This window comes from Macaca mulatta, chromosome 13, assembly GCF_049350105.2.
Source record: "Macaca mulatta isolate MMU2019108-1 chromosome 13, T2T-MMU8v2.0, whole genome shotgun sequence".
In the NCBI taxonomy this organism is placed as follows: Eukaryota; Metazoa; Chordata; class Mammalia; order Primates; family Cercopithecidae; genus Macaca; species Macaca mulatta.
This window is the reverse complement of record NC_133418.1, coordinates 113564969-113585432: the sequence shown is the minus strand read 5'-3', so window position 1 is coordinate 113585432 and position 20464 is coordinate 113564969. Positions and strand designations below refer to the sequence as shown.

The 20464-nt window shown below is 37.9% G+C and overlaps 1 protein-coding gene across 2 annotated transcripts in view; it reads right to left on the bottom strand.

Moving 5' to 3' along the window:
• The window catches only part of ROCK2 (Rho associated coiled-coil containing protein kinase 2), a 160492-nt gene that overhangs the window by 63916 nt on the left and 76112 nt on the right, over nucleotides 1-20464 (bottom strand). For both annotated transcript variants that reach the window (XM_015111705.3, NM_001260913.1), the window contains 1 exon segment: nucleotides 4064-4201. In XM_015111705.3, coding sequence (XP_014967191.1) covers nucleotides 4064-4201 — 138 coding nt within the window.

The following is a 20464-nucleotide window of genomic DNA, read 5'->3' as shown; positions in this document are numbered from 1 at the left end:
ATCTCAATGCTAGGAATCTATTCTAAAGAAAAACTCACACATGTATAAAAGACAGACCTACAAGCACAGTTAATTACACATCAAGAGCACAAATGTTTAAGATAGGTCTGGAGCACCTACATCACATTGCAAGCAAGCTATTAAAGACTATTAAGGCTTCATTAAAGGTTTCATAAACCAACCTCATTCTGATCCCACTGGTCAAAGGTACCACAATTTCAGCATCAATAAGATATTCAAAGGACTGAAACATATCAAACAGGTTTTAAGTCCATGAGTTCAAACTGATTCTCCCCCAAAACTGGTCACCCTTATTTTGAAAACTGGTAAATACAATAAAAGAATAAAGTATTTACCCTGTCCTTCCAGTATGAACCGCACCCTGAGTAACTAACAAGTAAACAGAGAAATATTTTTCTTCACAGAAGTATTCCAGTCACTATAACCAAGGAGGAACGACTGACTTGAAGTATCATTTTACAAACCTTAATAAATGATATATCAAGACACTGAGCACAAATACCTGATAACACACCACCAGATAACCAGACATTAGTCTTCTAATAGGTGGCCTATGAACCTGGTCTATGAAGTAGTCCTGCACCATTATCGCCTTCCAAAGTGAAACCTCAATCTGATCAAGCCTCTATATCTAACAACCAATTTACAAAAATACAAGTGAGAGAGAAACATGTTAAACTACACCACAAGAAGAGATCAGCAAAACCCAGGTTTCTTCAACCTGGGGACAAAAGTAAATGAAAGAAGAGGGTTGAGAGATTTAAAAGATATACCTGAACTTAAATTTTTTTTAAATGCCAAAACTAAACTAAGGTGTTTAGGGGTACACATCTGGGTGATAAAACTACAAAGGAAAGCAAGAAAGCATTTGCCATAAAAATAAGAACCCTAGAAAAACACAGCAAACTGGATATATAAATGGCTTTAAAAAGACAAAGTCCTCTCTACCCGCAAAAGAATAAAAGTTTTTAAAATATGTCAATATTTATCTATTGAATTCAGAAATCATCCTAAGAATATATTTCCAAGAAATACAGATAGGTCCGAGATTTGACCTATTACTGTGGCTAATTTATATTAACAAAAATGAAAAGAGCTATTTCTAACAAAAGTATAGTAACTATGGGGGCATTAATACAATTAAATATTGAATAGTCATTTAAAAATAAGAGCTGAGATTTGGAAACCCTAAATAATCCAATGAAATTAATTATAGGCATATCCGATGACTCATTAATTTCACTGCAATGTAGATCCCTAAAAGAAATGTGTGAACATATGTACCAAAATCCTTATGAAAGAATACTCAAAACAGCACTATTCATTATAGTCAAAAAGGAGAAACAACACAAATGTCCATTAAGTGATGAATGAACAAAGTGTGGTACAACCATGTAACAGAGTATTATTTAACCATAATAAGAAATTAAGTGTTGATACATGCTGCAACGTGAATGAAGGAATGTTAAAACATTAGGCTAGGTGAAAGATGTCACAAAAGACATACATACATGTTGTGTGACCTGATTTATAGGAAGCTTTCAGAATAGGTAAATCCATAAAGACATAAAATAGACTAGTAGTTGACAGGGGCAGGGGAGCGGGGGAATTGGGGAATAAATGCTAATTGGTCCAGGGCTTCTTTGGAGCATAAGAAAAATGTCCTAAAATGAGGTAGTAGTGATGGTTGTACAACTCTGTGAAAATAATCAAAATCATTGAATAAAACAATAAATAAGTCAGTCACTTTCACAAGTTTTCCTAAAAAGTAAAACATTTTATACACATAAATATAATGGTGCATGGAATGTTGTTCTTTACCAAGAGAGATAAGCATATAAAGGCCACAATTATAATTGGATTTACTTCTTCAATTGTACTGTGTTTCACTATTGGTTTGCTTCCTCAGATCCAGTATCCCAATTACCTCAATAATCAGCAGATTTTCTTCTATCTCAATTAATTCTTTATAAAGGTTCACACAGCAGATTTAAAGATCAAAGAGTATCAATTTATGAAATAACTAGAAATGGCAATCTGGTACTATGAAAGCGATTTAAAGCTAAAAGTGAAACAAATACTTTATTGCAATACTTCTTTAATCAGATAAATTATCATGGTATACAGGCCAGGCACAGTGGCTCATGCCTGTAATCCCAGCACTTTGGGAAGTCAAGGCAGGTGGATTACCTAGGGTAAGGAGTTCAAGACCAGCCTGGCAAACATGGTGAGACCCCGTCTCTCTACTAAAAATACAAAAATTAGCCAGGCGTGGTAGTGAGGACCTGTCATCCCAGCTACTCGGGAGGCTGAGGCAGGAGAATCACTTGAATCCAGGAAGCGGAGGTTGCAATAAGCAGAGATCATGCCAATGCACTCCAGCCTGGGTGACAGAGGGAGACTCCATCTCAAGGGAAAAAAAAAAAATCATGGTATAGAATTTACCATAAAAGTTTTAGTTTTGCTGTACATATCAGAATTTCTATTCACTGCCTACAATTTTAAAAAACAGCGGGGGAGGGAGCAGCAGTGAGGATCAACCTTATGAAAAAGCAACAGTAATGAGCTTCTAAATAACATGGTCAAAAGTGGGGTTTTTTTTGGGGGGGAGGGGTGGGGATCTGAACTGCCTTCCACAAGCAAGGTATCAAACTCCCAGATCATTTAAGCATTCTGAACAAGAACTGGTATATACCTAATCTTACTCATGATACTTGTTCAAAAATGCTTGTAGATTTAGTTACTAGCATAAAAAAATTTTTTAGAGAAGCAAAACTAGAGAGAAATATAATAGTAAAGAAAGCAAAGGCCAGGTGCGGAGGCTCACGTCTGTAATCCCAGCACTTTGGGAGGCTAAGGCAGGCAGATCACTTGAGGTCTGCAGTTCGAGACCAGTCTGGCCAACATGGCGAAACCCCATGTCTACTAAAAATGCAAAAATTAGCCGGGCATAGTGGCAGATGCCTGTAGTCTCAGCTATTCGAGAGACTGAGGCAGGAGAACCGCTTGAACCTGGGAAGCAGAGGATGCAGTGAACAGAGATTGCAACACTGCACTCCAGCCTGGGCAACAGAGTAAGACTTCATCTCAAAAAAAAAAAAAAAAAAAAAGAATGAAAGCAAAGCAGAAACATAAATTCCTTAACCCACAGTCAAATAAAAGGCAAAATTAGGAGCCATAATATTATAATATTGTAGAATTTTCTAAATGTTTATTGTAGGAAGTTTTTTTTTTGTTTCGTTTTTCTTTTCAAGATAGGCTGATAAATATAACATAAACTTTTTTTTTTGAGACGGAGTCTAGCTCTGTCACCCAGGCTGGAGCGCAGTGGCACAATCTCGGCTCACTGCAACCTCCGCCTCCCGGGTTCAAGCGATTCTCCTGCCTCAGCCTCCCAAGTAGCTGGAATTACAGGTGCGTGCCACCATGCCTGGCTAATTTTTTGTATTTTTAGTAGAGACAGGGATTCATTGTGTTAGCCATGATGGTCTCAATCTCCTGACCTCGTGATCCGCCTGCCTCAGCCTCCCAAAGTGCTGGGATTACAAGTGTGAGCCACTGCGCCTGGCCATAAAAACTTTTTTAAAAAAATTATTATACTTTAAGTTCTAGGGTACATGTGTACAATGTGTAGGTTTGTTACATACGTATACATGTGCCATGTTGGAATATTAATATGTATATATCCTTCCAGATGATTCCATGAATTTACTACGTTCCCACTATGTAAATCACAAGAAAAAGTGGGTCTGAAATAATGGCATACTGGTATTCAAGCCAATTCTTTATAAAAGAATTAAGAAGAAATAGTTGTAAGTAATACTTGCTTCCATACAACAATTTAAGTAAGTATTACATGTCATATCTATGTGGACATACTGTTTTGGAACATTAAACAAATGTTCTGAATCAAATCTCCCAAAAATAACTGCACTGTTACTACGTAAATGAAGTATAAGACTTAGTACACAAAAATCAACTCATGAATAATAAAGTACTCATTAAAAAAAGGAAATAAACTTATAAAAGTTAGTATGCTTACCTGAACCACCCAGGGGCTATTGGCAAAGGCCATAATATCTCTTTCTTCCCAAAAAAAGGCAGAATCTGATCTTTTTATCATTTCAAACTTACTAAGAAGCTTCATAGCATAAACCTTCTGTGATGCCTTATGACGAACCTGTTTTTTTAAAACACAAAAATTAATACTTCAATGTTGTAAGAGAAAGGTAAATAGATGATACTATAATGCTATTATTAAAGCCTTCAGTTACAAAAAAATGGTCCTTAGCTAATAAAAAGGAAAAGTAAAACATTTTTAATGAAAGAAACAAAGGAGAACATTTCTAACAACCTAAGTATTTCATGAAATATGTAATACTTTTAAACACTAAATTCAATATACAGCTCTCTCATTTCAACTAAATGAAGGTAAATTCATGAAGCTTCATTCTCTCATATTAGTTAAGCTAACCAATTTTAAGAATGAGATATTGTTAAATAAGAAACTTAAAAGATATATCTACTGAAAAAAACATTTATGTAAGTAGTCTGAAACATCAATGTACACATATCCCTCACTATCTGCCCGTAAGAACTTAATAAATTTAGGTATCAAGGGATACTTATGATTTTGTTAAGTCACTCTTATTTCTCTTTAGGTGCCCTAATTAAAGGTTTTCTTTTGTTTTGTTTGTTTGTTTTAAGGAAAAAAAAATACTACCAACGATGAGGTCCTTTGACCAATTCCTATGTTTCCAATTAGACTGCAAATTCCATAAATGCAAGAAGACTGTCTAGTTTTGACCACCCTTTTAATTCCAAGAACATAGCAAACTGTCCACCAGGGAGCCAATAAATATTGAATGAATGATTATAACAGTTAACATTTATTGGATAAGTAACAACTGCTAACACTAATGCTTGGGTGTCTAACAGGATGCTTAAAACTGAAACTCCTAATCTTCACCCCTGAATTTATTCCTCTCACAGTTATTCCCCATTTCAGTAAATGGCAGCTTCATCCTTCTAGTTGCTCTCGCTAAAAAATCCTTTGGCACCTCTTTTTCTCTCAAACAGCTTATCAAATTTATCAGTAAATCCTGTCAGTTCTACCTCCGAGTAGTTTCAGAATCCAACCATTTCTAACTACCTCCACTGATACCACCCTGGTTCAACATCTTTTATTTCAATTACCAACTTGTTTCCCTCTCTCTTATCCACAGCCTAGTCTCCATTCTGAAACACAAACCATTTCCTGTCCCTCCTCTGCTTAAAATCTCCTAACAGCTTCCCATATCATCTCTGCATGTTCCCTCTGCCTGAAATCCTCCTGTAGCTGGTTCAATCCTTCACTTCCTTAAATCCCTGTTCAAATCCTGCCTTCTCAATGAGGTCTACTCTATCAATCTACTTAAACTTTCAGCTCACTATCCCCTTCTACTGCCAGCATATTCCATATTTGCTCATCATCCTCTTCTGCTGCCAGCATATTCCATATTCCATTCTCTGTGTCATGTTTCTGCTACATCGCACTTATTACCATCTTACATCCCATTTTTAATTTATTTATCACCTACTTCTCAGCACCGGAATATAAACCCAATGAAGGCAAGGGTTTCTGTGTTTGGTTCAATGTTTAATCCCCATTGTCTAGTATAATGTCTGGCACATAATAACCTTTCAATAAATATCTGCTGAAAGAACAGATTTACTAAGTACTCGGCATGTGCCAGGCACTGTGTGTTCTGATACATATATTATTTTACTTAATCTTCATTCCCAGTGAGGATATTATTTCCCCATACTGCAAATGGGAAATGTGAGGCATAGAGACATTAAACTGCCCAAGGGCTATATAGATAGTAAGTAGAATTAACTCAAGATGGATTAAAGACTTAAATGTAAGACCTAAAACCATAAAAACCCTAGAAGAAAAACCCAGGCAATACCATTCAGGACACAGGCATGGGCAAAGACTTTATGACTAAAACACCAAAAGGAATGGCAACAAAAGCCAAAATTGACAAATGGGATCTAATTAAACTAAACAGCTTCTGCACAACAAAAGAAACTATCATCATAGTGAACAGGCAACCTACAGAATGGGAGAACATTTTTGCAATCTATCCAGCTGACAAAGGGCTAATATCCAGAATCTACAAGGAACTTAAACAAATTTACAAGAAAAAAACAATTCAATCAAATGTGGGCGAAGGATATGAACAGACACTTCTCCAAAGAAGACATTTATGCAGCCAATAAACATGAAAAAAGCTCATCACCTCTGGTCATTAGAGAAATGCAAATCAAAACCACAATGAGATACCACCTCACACCAGTTAGAAAGGCATCATTAAAAAGTCAGGAAACAATAGATGCTGGAGAGGATGTGGAGAAATAGAACACTTTTACACTGTTGGTGGGAGTGTAAATTAAACCACTGTGGAAGACAGTGTGGCAATTCCTCAAGGATCTAGAACCAGAGGCCAGGCGCGGTGGCTCACGCCTGTAATCCCAGCACTTTGGGAGGCTGAGGCGGGCAGATCACCTGAAGTCAGGCATTCGAGACCAGCCTGGCCAACATGGTGAAACCACATTTCTACTAAAAATACAAAAATTAGCTGGGCACGGTGGTGCACGCCTGTAATCCCAGGTCCTTGGGAGACTGAGGCAGGAGAATCGCTTGAACCCGGGAGGCTGAGGCTGTAGAGTGAGCCGAGATTGCACCACTGCACTCCAGACTGGGTGGGAAAAAAAAAAAAAAAAAGATCTAGAACCAGAAATAACATTTGACCCAGTAATCCCATTACTTGGTATATACCCAAAGGATTATAAACCATTCTACTATAAAGACACATGCACACGTATGTTTATTGCAGCACTGTTCATAATAGCAAAGACTTGGAACCAACCCAAATGCCCATCAATGATAGACTGGATAAACAAAATGTGGCACATATAGACCATGGAATACTATGCAGCCATAAAAAAGGATGAATTCATGTCCTTTGCAGGGACATGGATGAAGCTGGAAACCATCATTCTCAGCAAATTAACACAGGAACAGAAAAACAAACACCACAGGTTCTCACTCATAAGTGGGAGTTGAACAGTGAGAACACATGGACACAGGGAGGGGAACATCACACACCAGTGCCTGTCAGGGGGTGAGGGGCTAGAGGAGGGATAGCATTAGGAGAAATGTAGATGATGGGTTGATGGGTGCAGCAAACCACCATGGCACATGTATACCTATGTAACAAACCTGCACGTTCTGCACATGTATTCCAGAACTTAAAGTATTATAACAATAATAATAATAAAAGATTTAAAGGTAATCTGCAGGTAGAATCTATATTATTTCTACACATGTTATGCACACAATTAGGATGATTTTCCCAAACAGGGCTAGATTACATCTGCCAACCCAGTATTCCATCCAGTTGGTGTTCCTTTTTATTCAGAGTACGCCAGTTTTTGTACAACAAATTATGTGGTTACCCTATTCAGGGATGGAAGAAGATAAGAAATCAAGCTCCTAACCATTGTCTACAGGGTCCTAAATGATCTAGCCTATGTCCACCTTCCCAGCTTAAATCTTGTCATTTTCTTCCCCTTGTTCATACTTTAGACACACTTATCTTCTCTCAGTTCCTCTAATACAACAAAACTTTCCTCAGGATCTTTATGGGTACTGGAAAGGTATTTAAAAACCCAACATAGTACCTAATTCAACTACTCCCATAAGGACACTACCTCCTTATCCATTCAGTTTAAATATAAAACTCCTCAAAGAGATCTTCTCTGACCACCCTAACTAAACTAGGAACTCACTGTTCTCAACCATAGAACCCTGTTTGTTTTCTTCCTGGTAGATACCATAATTTGTAATTTTTGATGTTGTTTCTTTGTATTTATTGCCTGTCTCCCATAGTGGAATGTAAATTCAACAAGGATGGGGATTATGCACATCTATTTTGTTCTCCCTTATACTCCTAGTGCCAAGTACAATGCCAGCAATGGCAATAAAACAGGCACTCACTAAATATTTAATGACTGAATTAATATCTGCAAAAATTTATTTTACAAGTGGCCACACCATTAATTTCCAGTTTTAAAAATGATTCAGGGCCGGGCGCGGTGGCTCACACCTGTAATCCCAACACTCTGGGAGGCCAAGGCAGGCAGATCACAAGGTCAGGAGATCGAGACCATCCTGGCTAACACACTGAAACCCCGTCTCTACTAAAAATACAAAAAAAAATATAGCCGGGCGTGGTGGCAGGCGCCTGTAGTGCCAGCTACTCAGGAGGCTGAGGCAGGAGAATGGCGTGAACCCGGGAGGCGGAGCTTGTAGTGAGCCCAGATCGCACCACCGCACTCCAGCCTGGGCGACAGAGTGAGACTCAGTCTCAAAAAAAAAAAAAAAAAAAAAATTCAGCAGGTAATATTTCTAGTTATCTTTTGTCAAATAGTATCCACATGTACAGTTAATACTTACATTGATGAAAATAAGGTAAACCAAAGATATGGTAATGTCTTCCCCAGAGGAGACAGGGAAGAACCATGACACTTATTAGATACTCTATAAAGTGCAATAAAATTTTAGAAAATCATTAAAATGCTATGCCTCTTTAATAGAGAAAGTTTTGTTCCCCCTCCAATAAAAGCCAGGTACAAAATTTTATTTGGGGAGTGGGTTTGAACAAATCACTAACGGAAAATACAAGTAAGTCTCAGGATGACACAATAAATTTATATACTCAGAATCATGCACTTCTGGCTATGACGAAGTAATTGGTACCAGCTAGCCCTCCCATTGTAAACAACCATCAAAAATGACAAAACACACGAGGCAACTGTATTCAGGTTTCGTAAAATAAACACAAGACTGTAATTCCCGAGAAGAGAAACTCACCAAGTCAACACATAATTGCCCAGAAACTCTGATAAAAGTCAATATTGCAACCAGTGTACAGCATGTAATTGTATGTTTCTGCTGAGTTGAGGAGGCAGAGATCAGAGTTTAAGACAAATGAAGCAGTTAAATTATTCTGGGCAGGAAACTGGAAAGTAAGGAGAGGAGATCCCTAGAAGTCACATGCGTGTACTTGGCTAAAGGCTGGGCTACCCAGAGAGAAAGTAGTCCAGGTTTACTAGAGACCAACTGCTTTGGGGTTATGGTAAAACACAAACACTAGAGGTTAAGTGGCATTGGAAGAACACAGGATTTCCAGACAAGCAAAAGTAGAGAAGGGCAGGTGTGGTGGCTCACGCCTGTAATCCCAACACTTTGGGAAGCTGAGGCAGGAGAAGTGCTTGAGCCCAAGAGTTTGAGACAGCCTGGGCAACATAGTGAGACTCTGTCTCTTTAAAAAAAAAAAAAAAGAAAAGAAAAAAGAGAGAGAGAAACCTTGTTAATTTGTTAATTTCTTGGACATTCAGCTGACACATCTTATGAAAAAGAACTAGGCTCTAAAGTAAGACCTACTCTAGTACTAACCTAACAAAACCTAATATTAAAACCTAAAAGATCCAAAGGGAAACACAGTTTGGAGGTTGCATCCTACAAATTTAAAAGAACTTGGGGGCCGGGTGCAGTGGCTCACGCCTGTAATCCCTGCAATTTGGGAGGCCGAGGAGGGCGGATCACAAGGTCAGGAGATTGAGACCATCCTGGCTAACAGTGTGAAACCCCATCTCTACTAAAAATACAAAAAATTAGCTGTGCATGGAGGCAGGCGCCTGTAGTCCCAGCTACTTGGGAGGCTAAGGAAGGAGAATGGCATGAACCCAGGAGGCGGAGCTTGCAGTGAGCTGAGATCGTGCCACTGCACTCCAGCCTGGGCGACAGAGCGAGACTCCATCTCAAAAAAAAAAAAAAAAAAAAAAAAAACTTGGGAAATATCTTGATCTTTCCAAAAGTGCAAAACTAAGCCTGCAAGAGTTAAGGATGAACAGCAAGTAACTGGACAGCCTATCAGAATGAAAATCAATAGCATTCAAAGAAAAATAACAAAACCCCACAGTCTCCACCATACATCCACAAGGTACAGTATATAATTTTAAAATTACTAGATAGGCAAAAAGGAAAATGCAACTTATCATCAAGAAAAAAGCAGTCAATAGAAAATGGCCCCAAAAGATGTTAGATTCAACTGACAAATACTTAAAAATAGCTCTTATAAATATGTTCAAAGAACTAAGGGAAAATATATTAACGAAATAAAATATAGTCTTAATGAGTGAATAGAAGTAAATATCAACAGAAAAATAGAAACTAGGCCGGTGCAGTGGCTCACACCTATAATCCCAGCACTTTGGAAGGCTAAGACGGGCGGATCACTTGAGGTTAGGAGTTCGAGACCAGCCTGGCCAACATGATAAAACCCCGTCTCTACTAAAAATACAAAAATTAGCCGGGCATGGCGGTGTGCGCCTGTAATCTCAGCTACTCGGGAGGCTGAGGCAGGGGAATTGCTTAAACCTGGGAGACAGAGGTTGCAGTGAGCTGAGATGGTGTCACTGCACTCCATGCACTCCAGCCTGGATGACAGTACACGATTCTGTCTCCAATATGGAAGTCAGTGAACTTGGACACAAATCAATCTGAAAAATAATGACAAAATGAATAAATGAAAATGAAGAGACTTGGGATTCCAATACCATTTTAAACAGTCTAAAATATGTGTAATTATAAATGGATTAAATACTCCAATTAATAAACATAAATTATAAAAACTGATTAAAAAGCAGTAATAGTTCACATACTTATATATGATTATATATTGATATGGTTTGGATTTGTGTCCCCACCCAAATCTCAGGTCAAATTGTAATCCCCAGTGTTGGAGGAAGGGCCTAGTGGGAGGTGACTGGATCATGCGGAGGGACTTCCCCCTTGTTGTTCTCCTGATAGTGAGTTCTCATGAGATCTGGTTGTTAAAAGTGTGTGGCATTCTCCCTCTTTGTTCTCTTCCTCCTTCTCTGGCCACGTAAGACGTGCTTGCTTCCCTTTCACCTTCTGCCAGGATTGTAATTTCCTGAGGTCCCCCCAGCCATGCTTCCTGTACAGCCTGCAGAATTGTAAGTCAATTAAACCTCTTTTATGAATTATCCAGTCTCTCAGGTAGTTCTTTACAGCAATGTGAGAACGGACTCACATATATACCTAATATACATAATAGATATAAATATATACCTAAGTCATATAGTTTATGAGGTCAGATGAGTTGAAAACAAATGAATGCAGAAAGATATACCATGCAAACTGCAAGGGTAAGAAAGGTGGTACATAAATAATAAAGCAGACTTCAAGGCAAAGAGTATTATAAAAGATAAAGAAGTCAATTCAGATAAAAGAGGTATTTAATTATGGAGGCATAACCATTCTAATTACGTATGCATCTTCAATAAATGAGCCTGAAAATTAATAACATAAAAACTAACACAACTAAGAAAGAAACAGACAAACCCAAACTTCAGTTGGAAATGTTAATACCCATGGTCTTAGTTTAGGTTGTTCGGAGGCGGAATTATACCCCAACCAAAATTTTTAATGCAGGGATAGTAGGCTAGGGCCTCTCAGTATTTGATAGAACAAGTAAACAAAACATCAGTATGGATATAAAGAAAATAGAGCCCAAAATGAAAACTGCCTAAACAAATTATAATTACAAAGATTATATTAAAAGATTACATCACTTCTCGTTTTAAAATATTTTCCAATTTGGGAGGTTAGCCTAGGCAGTTACAGCGGTGGAGGAGCAGGGGCTGGTACGCGCTGGGCGGCGAGAGCCTCATGGCGGAGGAAGAGAGCGACCAAAAGGCCGAAAGCCTCAGAGAAGAGCTCATGGCCACTGTGGAGTCCCTGCTGGGCCCTGTGGGGCTTACAGGTGCAGGCGACAGCAGAGGTGGTGCTGGCAGCGGCAGCTGCGGTGGCTGCATGATTAGCAGTTTGGGTTATTGCTGACGCTTCTGTCAGGTGGTTGAAGATGATGCTGGAAGATGGCAGGTCCCTTTGCCACAGCTTCAGGTTCTTCAGACTGTACTTTGTTGTTTTACAACATTCCCAGATGAATGTGAGCACATACAATACGTTTTGAGTAGCCTTGCTGTGAGTTTCTTCAAGTTGCTGCTATTCTTTGGAAGAGGTGAGTTTTATGAAGAGCCCTTAAAGGATATTCTTGGGTCATTCCAGGAATACCAGAATCACCTCCGCAGATATGGAAATGTGAATCTGGAACTGGTGACTCGAATCATTAGAGATGGTGGCCCATGGGAAGATCCAGTGTTCCAAGCTGTCCTTAAAGCTCAGCCAGCACCTCAGGAGATAGGCACTTCAGGAGATTCGAAATCAAACCAACATTTGTAATAAGCAAATACACTTTCATTTACTGACTAGAGCAGTAATAGTGATTTTTCTTCATTTTATAACACTGAATAACGGAGTGATGTATTTTCAAGTGAAAAGTGTTTGTTTTTCTAACCTGGCCCACAGTGGTCTCTGACACCAGGTTTGGCACATTTATTTATGGTAATAGAAATTCTGAGTGGTAATACATCTATTAGATATTATTTATTTACAGAGAGTGTATTTTTGTCACTTCAGTAATATTTTTAAAATCTGTTTAAGTAGGCACTTTTTTTTTTTTAAAGAAACAAAAACGCTGCTTTTCATGAAAGCACATGGAATCTCCCTTCCCTTACACAGGAAGCTCCAGGAGGGCTGGAACTGTGAATTTTTGTCACACTACTGCATAGCTAGCCCAGTGCTTGGTACAGAATAGGCGCTTAATATAAGTATTTGTTGGTTGAATGAATGACCACATGGTGAATGCATGAGTGAATAAGTGACTAACTGAATAAATAAATTTGAATTTCAAATACTCTAGAGCAGTATTTCCCAAACTTCATGCATTAGAAGTTTTGTCTCATACCCTTACTACCTGCATATTTCTTTGATATCACCTCCTGTCCAATCTGATTTAACAGTGGTCCTTTGTAAGCCAAAATTTCCTTTCAAGGCAGGAGGCTTTGTCAACTGCTCTTAATTCTTTTTTAAAATGTTCCCCATATTATTTCTGAACCCCAGAACATTTTGGATCACCAAAACTGTACAATGTAAGCTCAGCAATAGTGAATAAGCACAAAAGTGTAGAAAACATTTAAAAGTGTGGAGAGAGCCTATGGAGTTCAGTTATGAGACAGCCAAGAGGAAAAAAACAAGACCTCCCAACCCTGGAACCAGTTAGACCTTGGTTTGATGAGAAAGACACTTCATACCACAGATTTTGTTGAGCAGGTTATTTCTGTTAGTCCCAGGCTGAGGGGTTAGGGTGGGTTGTGAATGCAGTTGAGTGGAGGAGGAGCTGTGAAGGGATGGGAGGTGGGACAAGACTAGGAGGGTAGAGCTAAGGTATACGTGACAGTGTTACGAAGAACTCAAGGGGTAAAGAGGACACCGGTGTTTGATGTGTGGATCTTGGAAAGGGATTTTAAAGAAAAAAAAAAAACCTGAAAAGGGAGAAAGTTGGAGCTGAGGAGGAAGAGTTGGATATTACTGAAGAAACATGAAGAGTCAAATATAGGAAAGGCAAGGGTGACAGACTGGAGGAAATTATGAGGAGACTGCATGTGCCCAGAAGGGAAGGAGCTAGACAAAAACTTCAAGAGAAGTGAGGACAGGGGAGAAGAAAGTTTGAGTTTTTAAGGGAGATTTAGGCTTCACTACATAGGATCTAGAATAAACCTGTTGTTGGTTGGTCTGAGGGCTGATGGCCTTTTAGGCTGGGAATTACATTAAAATAATAAATATTCCTTTGATACCTATACTAGCATACCTCACACTTTGGGAAAAGCTGCTCTAGAGCCTCATTTAAATGAATGACTTTTCCCTAGTTGGTGATCATTAGGGTAAAGACCAGACTGAAGTTATCTTTGCATTTACTATACAAATCAGTGTTTGCATATCATATACTGTAAATGGAATTGCAAGACAAATGTTTAAGCCAAAATAAAACATTCATAAGCACTTTGGTAGCTACTGATTAAATGTAAGTAATTAAAATACTTCTGGATTCAAAATCATACAAATATGGGTTCCAGTTCCTGCACTGCCACTTAATTCTTTGTCCTTGGGCAAGTCATTTGACCTCTCCGAGACTCAGTTTTGCAATCTATAAAGCTAGTATCATAATACCCACCATAAAGTTGTTGTTAGGTTTAAATAAGTTTACCTAGCTAACGGTGTTTGTACACTTTAAAATTGTGTAAAAGTATTAATTAGTAATTATCCTTAGTGATACACAAATCTGTATTAATAAGCACTCCTATTTGGCACTACTTTTGGATTAATTTTATCTTTAAAATATACTTTTCTTGTGAAAAAAAATTTTCAAATTTGACGGATTACAACATACAGTAACTGTATATGACAAGAATCCTAAATGCAAAGAGCCAAATAAGTAATGACAAGAATCATGGCTTACATCCATCTTCTATATTAAATGACCAAGCTGGAGTAACAATTCCTTTGATTTGTATATAGTGTTGTAAAAATTATAGGATACTGAAAATAAATGCACGGGAAAGGAATATGAAAACACAGGTGGGGAGTGGGAAATTAAGGAATCAATTATCCTAGACTTGAAACTAGAAAACCCTCTTACGGCAGATAGTCCAGATTTTCTATTGATTTGTGTTCAATTAGCAGGTTATCTCAAATAATCATTCCAATAATGTTGTTAAATATAGTTTAAAATATGTCAACAGTGTTAAAAAGAAGTTGCTTAGGCTGGGTGTGGTGGCTCACGCCTGTAATCCCAGTACTTTGGGAGGCTGAGGCGGGTGTATCATCTGAGGTCAGGAGTTTCAGACCAGCCTGACCAACATGGCGAAACCCCATCTCTACTAAAAACACAAAAATTAGCTGGCTGTGGTGGCAGGTGCCTGTGATTCCAGCTACTCAGGAGGTTGAGTCAGGAGAATTGCTTGAACCTGGGGGATAGAGGCTGCAGTGAGCCGAGATCACGCCATTGCACTCCAGCCTGGGTGACAGAGTGAGACTGTCTCAAAAAATAAAAATTTAAAAAAAAAAAAAAAAAAAAAGAGTTGCTAACATAGTCCTTCTTCTATATATATTTACACTACTCTTCAAATCTTCACTTACTTTAAGAACAAATCAAATTTTGAATGCTTCCTAACTTCATTAAAGAAAGCAATCCATACAACATTAAGAGCCAATTAATTTATACGATATTATTACCTATGCTTGACTCAGAACATGACAAGAACAGTTTTTAAACTTCTGCTATAAAGATATCAACAGAAGCTAAGATATATTTGTCAGCTGGTAGAAAACAGTTAAATATTTAAACTAGCAATATTTACATATGAGATAACAGAAAAACAAATATACCTAGAAGGAAAAAGATATTCATTTATATAAAATAAAATCACAAGATAGGAATAAGACGGCTTTTGAGTATGAGAAAAATGCTGACTGACTGCACTTTTGGTTATTCTTCATGTAAAACTGCTCCCCTCTATGTGTTTCCATAGCACTTAAAATAATCTATTACTTGTGAACATGTCTACTTCATAAGCTCCTTTAGGAAGGTAACACATACTTTTATTTGTGAGACTGCGTAGTGGTTGGCACAGTGCTAAACTGACTAATTCAACAAAATCATGTATCTGTAGGATATCTACAAAACTTTAGAATATTTTGGCTACATGTTCTAGTTCATAGGGCCTGAATTTCACTTAAACTGCTTTGATAGGACAGTTCCTGGCTCTTAAATCAAGAGCTGGGAATCATCAGCTTGCGGTCTTTGACATAACTTAATCTACGGAGCAAACATGAAGAGGCAATAAGCTTATTTATGCCAAATATCTATACCAAACCTTTATAATTCATTAGCACTCATGTTACAAGTACCACAATAAAGTGCTATTACTTTATCAAAGCTGGTTTCCACTGATTATCCTTTGAGGATGTCTCTAAGTTATTTTATTATTATTTTCCTCAGCATATCTGTAGATTTCCCTTTATTCTCTAACTCCTTCTCCTTTATTCAATATAGATGGACAGACAGATGAACAGTCAAATACAGTGGCTGTTCATTATCACACCATACAGAGTAATGTTTAAAAGCATGGATTTGCCGGGCTTGGTGGCTCACGTCTGTAATCCCAACACTGGGAGGCTGAGGCGGGCAGATCACGAGGTCAGCAGTTTGAAATCAGCCTGACTAACATGGTGAAACCCTGTCTTTATAAAAAATACAAAAATTAGGCAGGTGTGGTGGCAGGCACCTGTAATCCCAGCTACACAGGAAACTGAGACAAGAGAATCACTTGAACACGGGAGACGGAGGTTGCAGTGAGCCGAGATCGCACCATTGCACTCCAGCCTGGGCGACAGAGCAAGACTCCGTCTTAAATAAATAAATAAATAAATAGCATGGATTTAAGTGTCAACAAACCTGGGCAAACTCCTAGCTGTTTATGAACTATGTGGCCAATTTACCTAATCTCTAAATTTCAGTGGCTCCATCTATATAATAATCTCACAGAGTTATTGCATAGATAAAATGAGATAATGGCCACAAAAGTTCAGCACACAGAATATCCTCAATGAAAATGTTTAGCTGACTCCACCACAGACAAATGGGATTTAGGTCATTCTGTTATGTAGTATGACACGAACTTCCCGTCACTAGTCTATGAGTACCTAAAGGATAAAAACGTTGTTCTTATTACAGTGTTTCTCTCTGTATAGAAAAGATTGCTATATTCCTTGTTTTCAATTTTAAAAGTGGATGAGTGTAAAAACACCATCTAACTGGCTATACATATGAAAAAAACAAAAAACAAAAAATAAATAATGGTCAAAAAGTTAACAGGGGTTATAACACAACTGATAAAATCTTTGGTAATTTTTATTCTTATTTTTATTTGTACTTTCTGAAGTTAATATGTAGAGCTTAAAAAAAACTTAAGTAGATGAGACATTCCTAAGTGTAGCCAGAGACATACTTGGTGATACGGTTTAGCTGTGTCCCCAAACAAATCTCATCTTGAATTCCCATATGTTGTGGGAGGGATGCAGTGGGAGGTAACTGAATCATGGGGGCAGGTCTTTCCTGTGCTGTTCTCGTGATAGTAAGTCTCATAAGATCTAATGGTTATTATAAGGGGGAGTTTTCCTGCACAAGATCTCTTTGCCTGCTGCCATCCATGTAAGACATGACTTGCTGCTCCTTGCCTTCCGCCATGATTGTGAAGCCTCCCCAGTCACGTGGAACTGTTAAGTCCAATAAACTTCTTTCTTTTGTAAATTGCCCAGTCTCAGGTATGTCTTTATTAGCAGCGTGAAAACAGACTAATACACTTGGAAAATCCTAAAATGACCTCCTCAAACACTTATCAACAAAACTTTTGAACATCATTCTAACTAAAACACCTCATTTGAAGTTTTCAAATTTATTATTATCAAAAATATTATATTATTTTTATAAGATCCAATGAATCTACTTGACAGACCTGGAGCAGTTACTGTTTCTACCATAGACACAAGAAAAAAATGTCCTCACACTTTCTATTTGCGGCAGCCAAGATCGAATGGGAGATATAGGAAATACAAAAAAATGTTTAAAGAGAGATAATTTTTGCAACCTAGAAATAACCCTGTAAACAGTGAAGAGCCTGTTTTGTTTTGTTTTTTTTTTTTTTTTTTTTTGAGACGGAGTCTCGCTCTGCCACCCAGGCTGGAGTGCAGTGGCCGGATCTCAGCTCACTGCAAGCTCCGCCTCCCGGGTTTACGCCATTCTCCTGCCTCAGCCTCGGGAGTAGCTGGGACTACAGGCGCCCACCACCTCGCCCGGCTAGTTTTTTTTGTTTGTTTGTTTTGTTTTTTTTTTTTCAATAGAGACGGGGTTTCACCGTGTTAGCCAGGATGGTCTCGATCTCCTGACCTCGTGATCCGCCCGTCTCGGCCTCCCAAAGTGCTGGGATTACAGGCTTGAGCCACCGCGCCCGGCTGAAGAGCCTGTTTTATTCCAAAAAAGGAATTAAAAAGTTAAGTTTACATGAGTAGCACTGGAAAATCATGTCCCCAACATTCTTGCCCCCTGGTTGGTTCTACTTTAAAAGTCTGGTTTAAAACTAAATTAAAAGCAAGCCAGTGGATGCCCAGGAAGCAATAAGCCCAGTGATCAGGAAGGATCACAGTCAATTCTTCAATGAAAACTTTCTACATTCAAGTTTCTGTGCTATACAGGATACTGAAAGACAAGAAAACTCTAACTCCAGATATGATCTGCTTGCGCGCGCGCATGCGCGCGCGCGCGCACACACACACACACACACACACACACACACACACACACACACACATTAGTTACCAATGTCTGGGTTAAACTGACAAATGCCCACAGTAAGGGTTCTCCTTTTCTTCCTGCGGCTCTACAGATACTCCTCCAAAACTGTGTTCCTGACTAAATAAGATAATCTTCCCAGATACGAGTGAACTATTTAGAACAGCTATGAATCCCTGATGTAAATGCCAAAAGTCCCTGAAAGACACAGTTCCTGCACTCAAAGTTTTACGTAAAAAAAAAAAAAAAAAAAAAAAAGAAACGAAATCAAAGTATATATATAAACTATAGCACAAGGCACATACACAAAAAAAAACCAAAGAGCGTGCTCTGAAATGAGCAACCTGACTACAATGAATAGCTCAGTGGAAGATAAGGGTTAAAGATTTTTTTTTTTTTTAATTGGCAACACCTTAAAAGACAGCCTGGAAGGCCAGGATGAAGATTTCATAGTTCACTCGGTCAGAAAAAGATCCATTAAATATTGAGCAGAGATAATACATAAAATATATTTTATAAGGTCAACTTGACAGCAGTTTATATTAGTCAGATCAGATGTAGAATTCCCATTTTTTATCTAACTCAATATAAGGAGGCGGGGAAAGAAAGAAAAAAGATGAAAACAAAACATGTATGCTAAAAAGCTCCACTCTTAATTCCACTACACACAAACCAGGAATGGGGATAGGAGAAATACATGAGAACACAAGGATATTTCAAGCATGAGGAAGATGGTCTGCTAAACAGTAATGTCAGTCTAACTGAGCTTGGATAGTGTGAATTTATAGATACAAGCAGAGTCCTGACACTGTCTTCATCAGCACTTCATGACCTAAGATTAACAGTAACAATGGTGAAACACTGTTAGCAGAAGCGGAAAACAGAATGCAAAGCAGGTGTTCATTCATAACTGGATAATGACGGAGTGGCCTGATGAAAGTGATGACAGTAAAAGTGGATGGACCGAAGAAATATTATGAAAGCAGAAACAGGATTTACTGAAAAATTAACTAGAAGGGTTGACAGAAAAGAGTAATCAGTGACGACTCCTAATTTTTTGACTTGAACAACTAGGTTAATGCAAGAGCCATTTACTATGATCAGAAAGAGAAGGAATAGATTTGTGGAGGAAGAACAAAGTTAGAGAGGGAATCAAACATTATAATTTCACACATTTTAGAGGTCTATGACACATCTTCATGGAGATGTCAAATAAGCCACTGTGGATATCAGTTGGGGAGCAAAGTAGAAAGTTCCGAGCAGTAACTATAAATTTGAGTCTTGCCATTATATAAACTGTATTTAAAGTCACAGGAATGCATGAGCTTACCTTAAGAAGGCAAATAAAAGAAACAAAGAGCCTGGCCACTGGAAACTACAATTTTTAGAAGTCAGGTAGCGAATGAACCATGAAGGAAACTTAGAAGGAAGAGACTGTAAAGAAAACATCATTTCAGGAAATGAAGAGATGTGAATATTACTAACAGTTTGAGTGAGATAAGAGTGAAATACTATACAGCCAATAAAAGTACAGGTGAAGTCTACATTTATTGACATGGAAAGATGGTTATGACCATATGTCAAAGAGAACAGACTCTGGAATCCTCTGCCTAAATTCAAATCTCATTTCAACCACTTAGCAGCTATGTGAACTTTGGCAGGTTATTTATCCTAATTACCTGAGTTTAATTTTCCCATCTGTACAATGGGCATAATAGTGATAATACTTACCTGAAAGGACTGTTGTCAAGATAGGTTACTAAATACAAACGGATTAAAGTCTGCCTGGCATGTTGTAACTGCTAAAAGAGTATGCTACCATTTATTACTGTATTAAGAAACACAAATTACAAAACTATGTATATAATGATCCTTTAACTTTAAGACTTAAATATATTACATATATCTTTAGAAATAGGCAAGTTGGAAATCTAGATATCAAATTAATAAGAGTAGTTCTCTCTCAGTTCTAACACTACAGGTGAATTTTAAAAGTATAATGTTGGCTTATTTTCTAATTATTCTACTGTGAACATATTCATCATATATATAATTCTTAA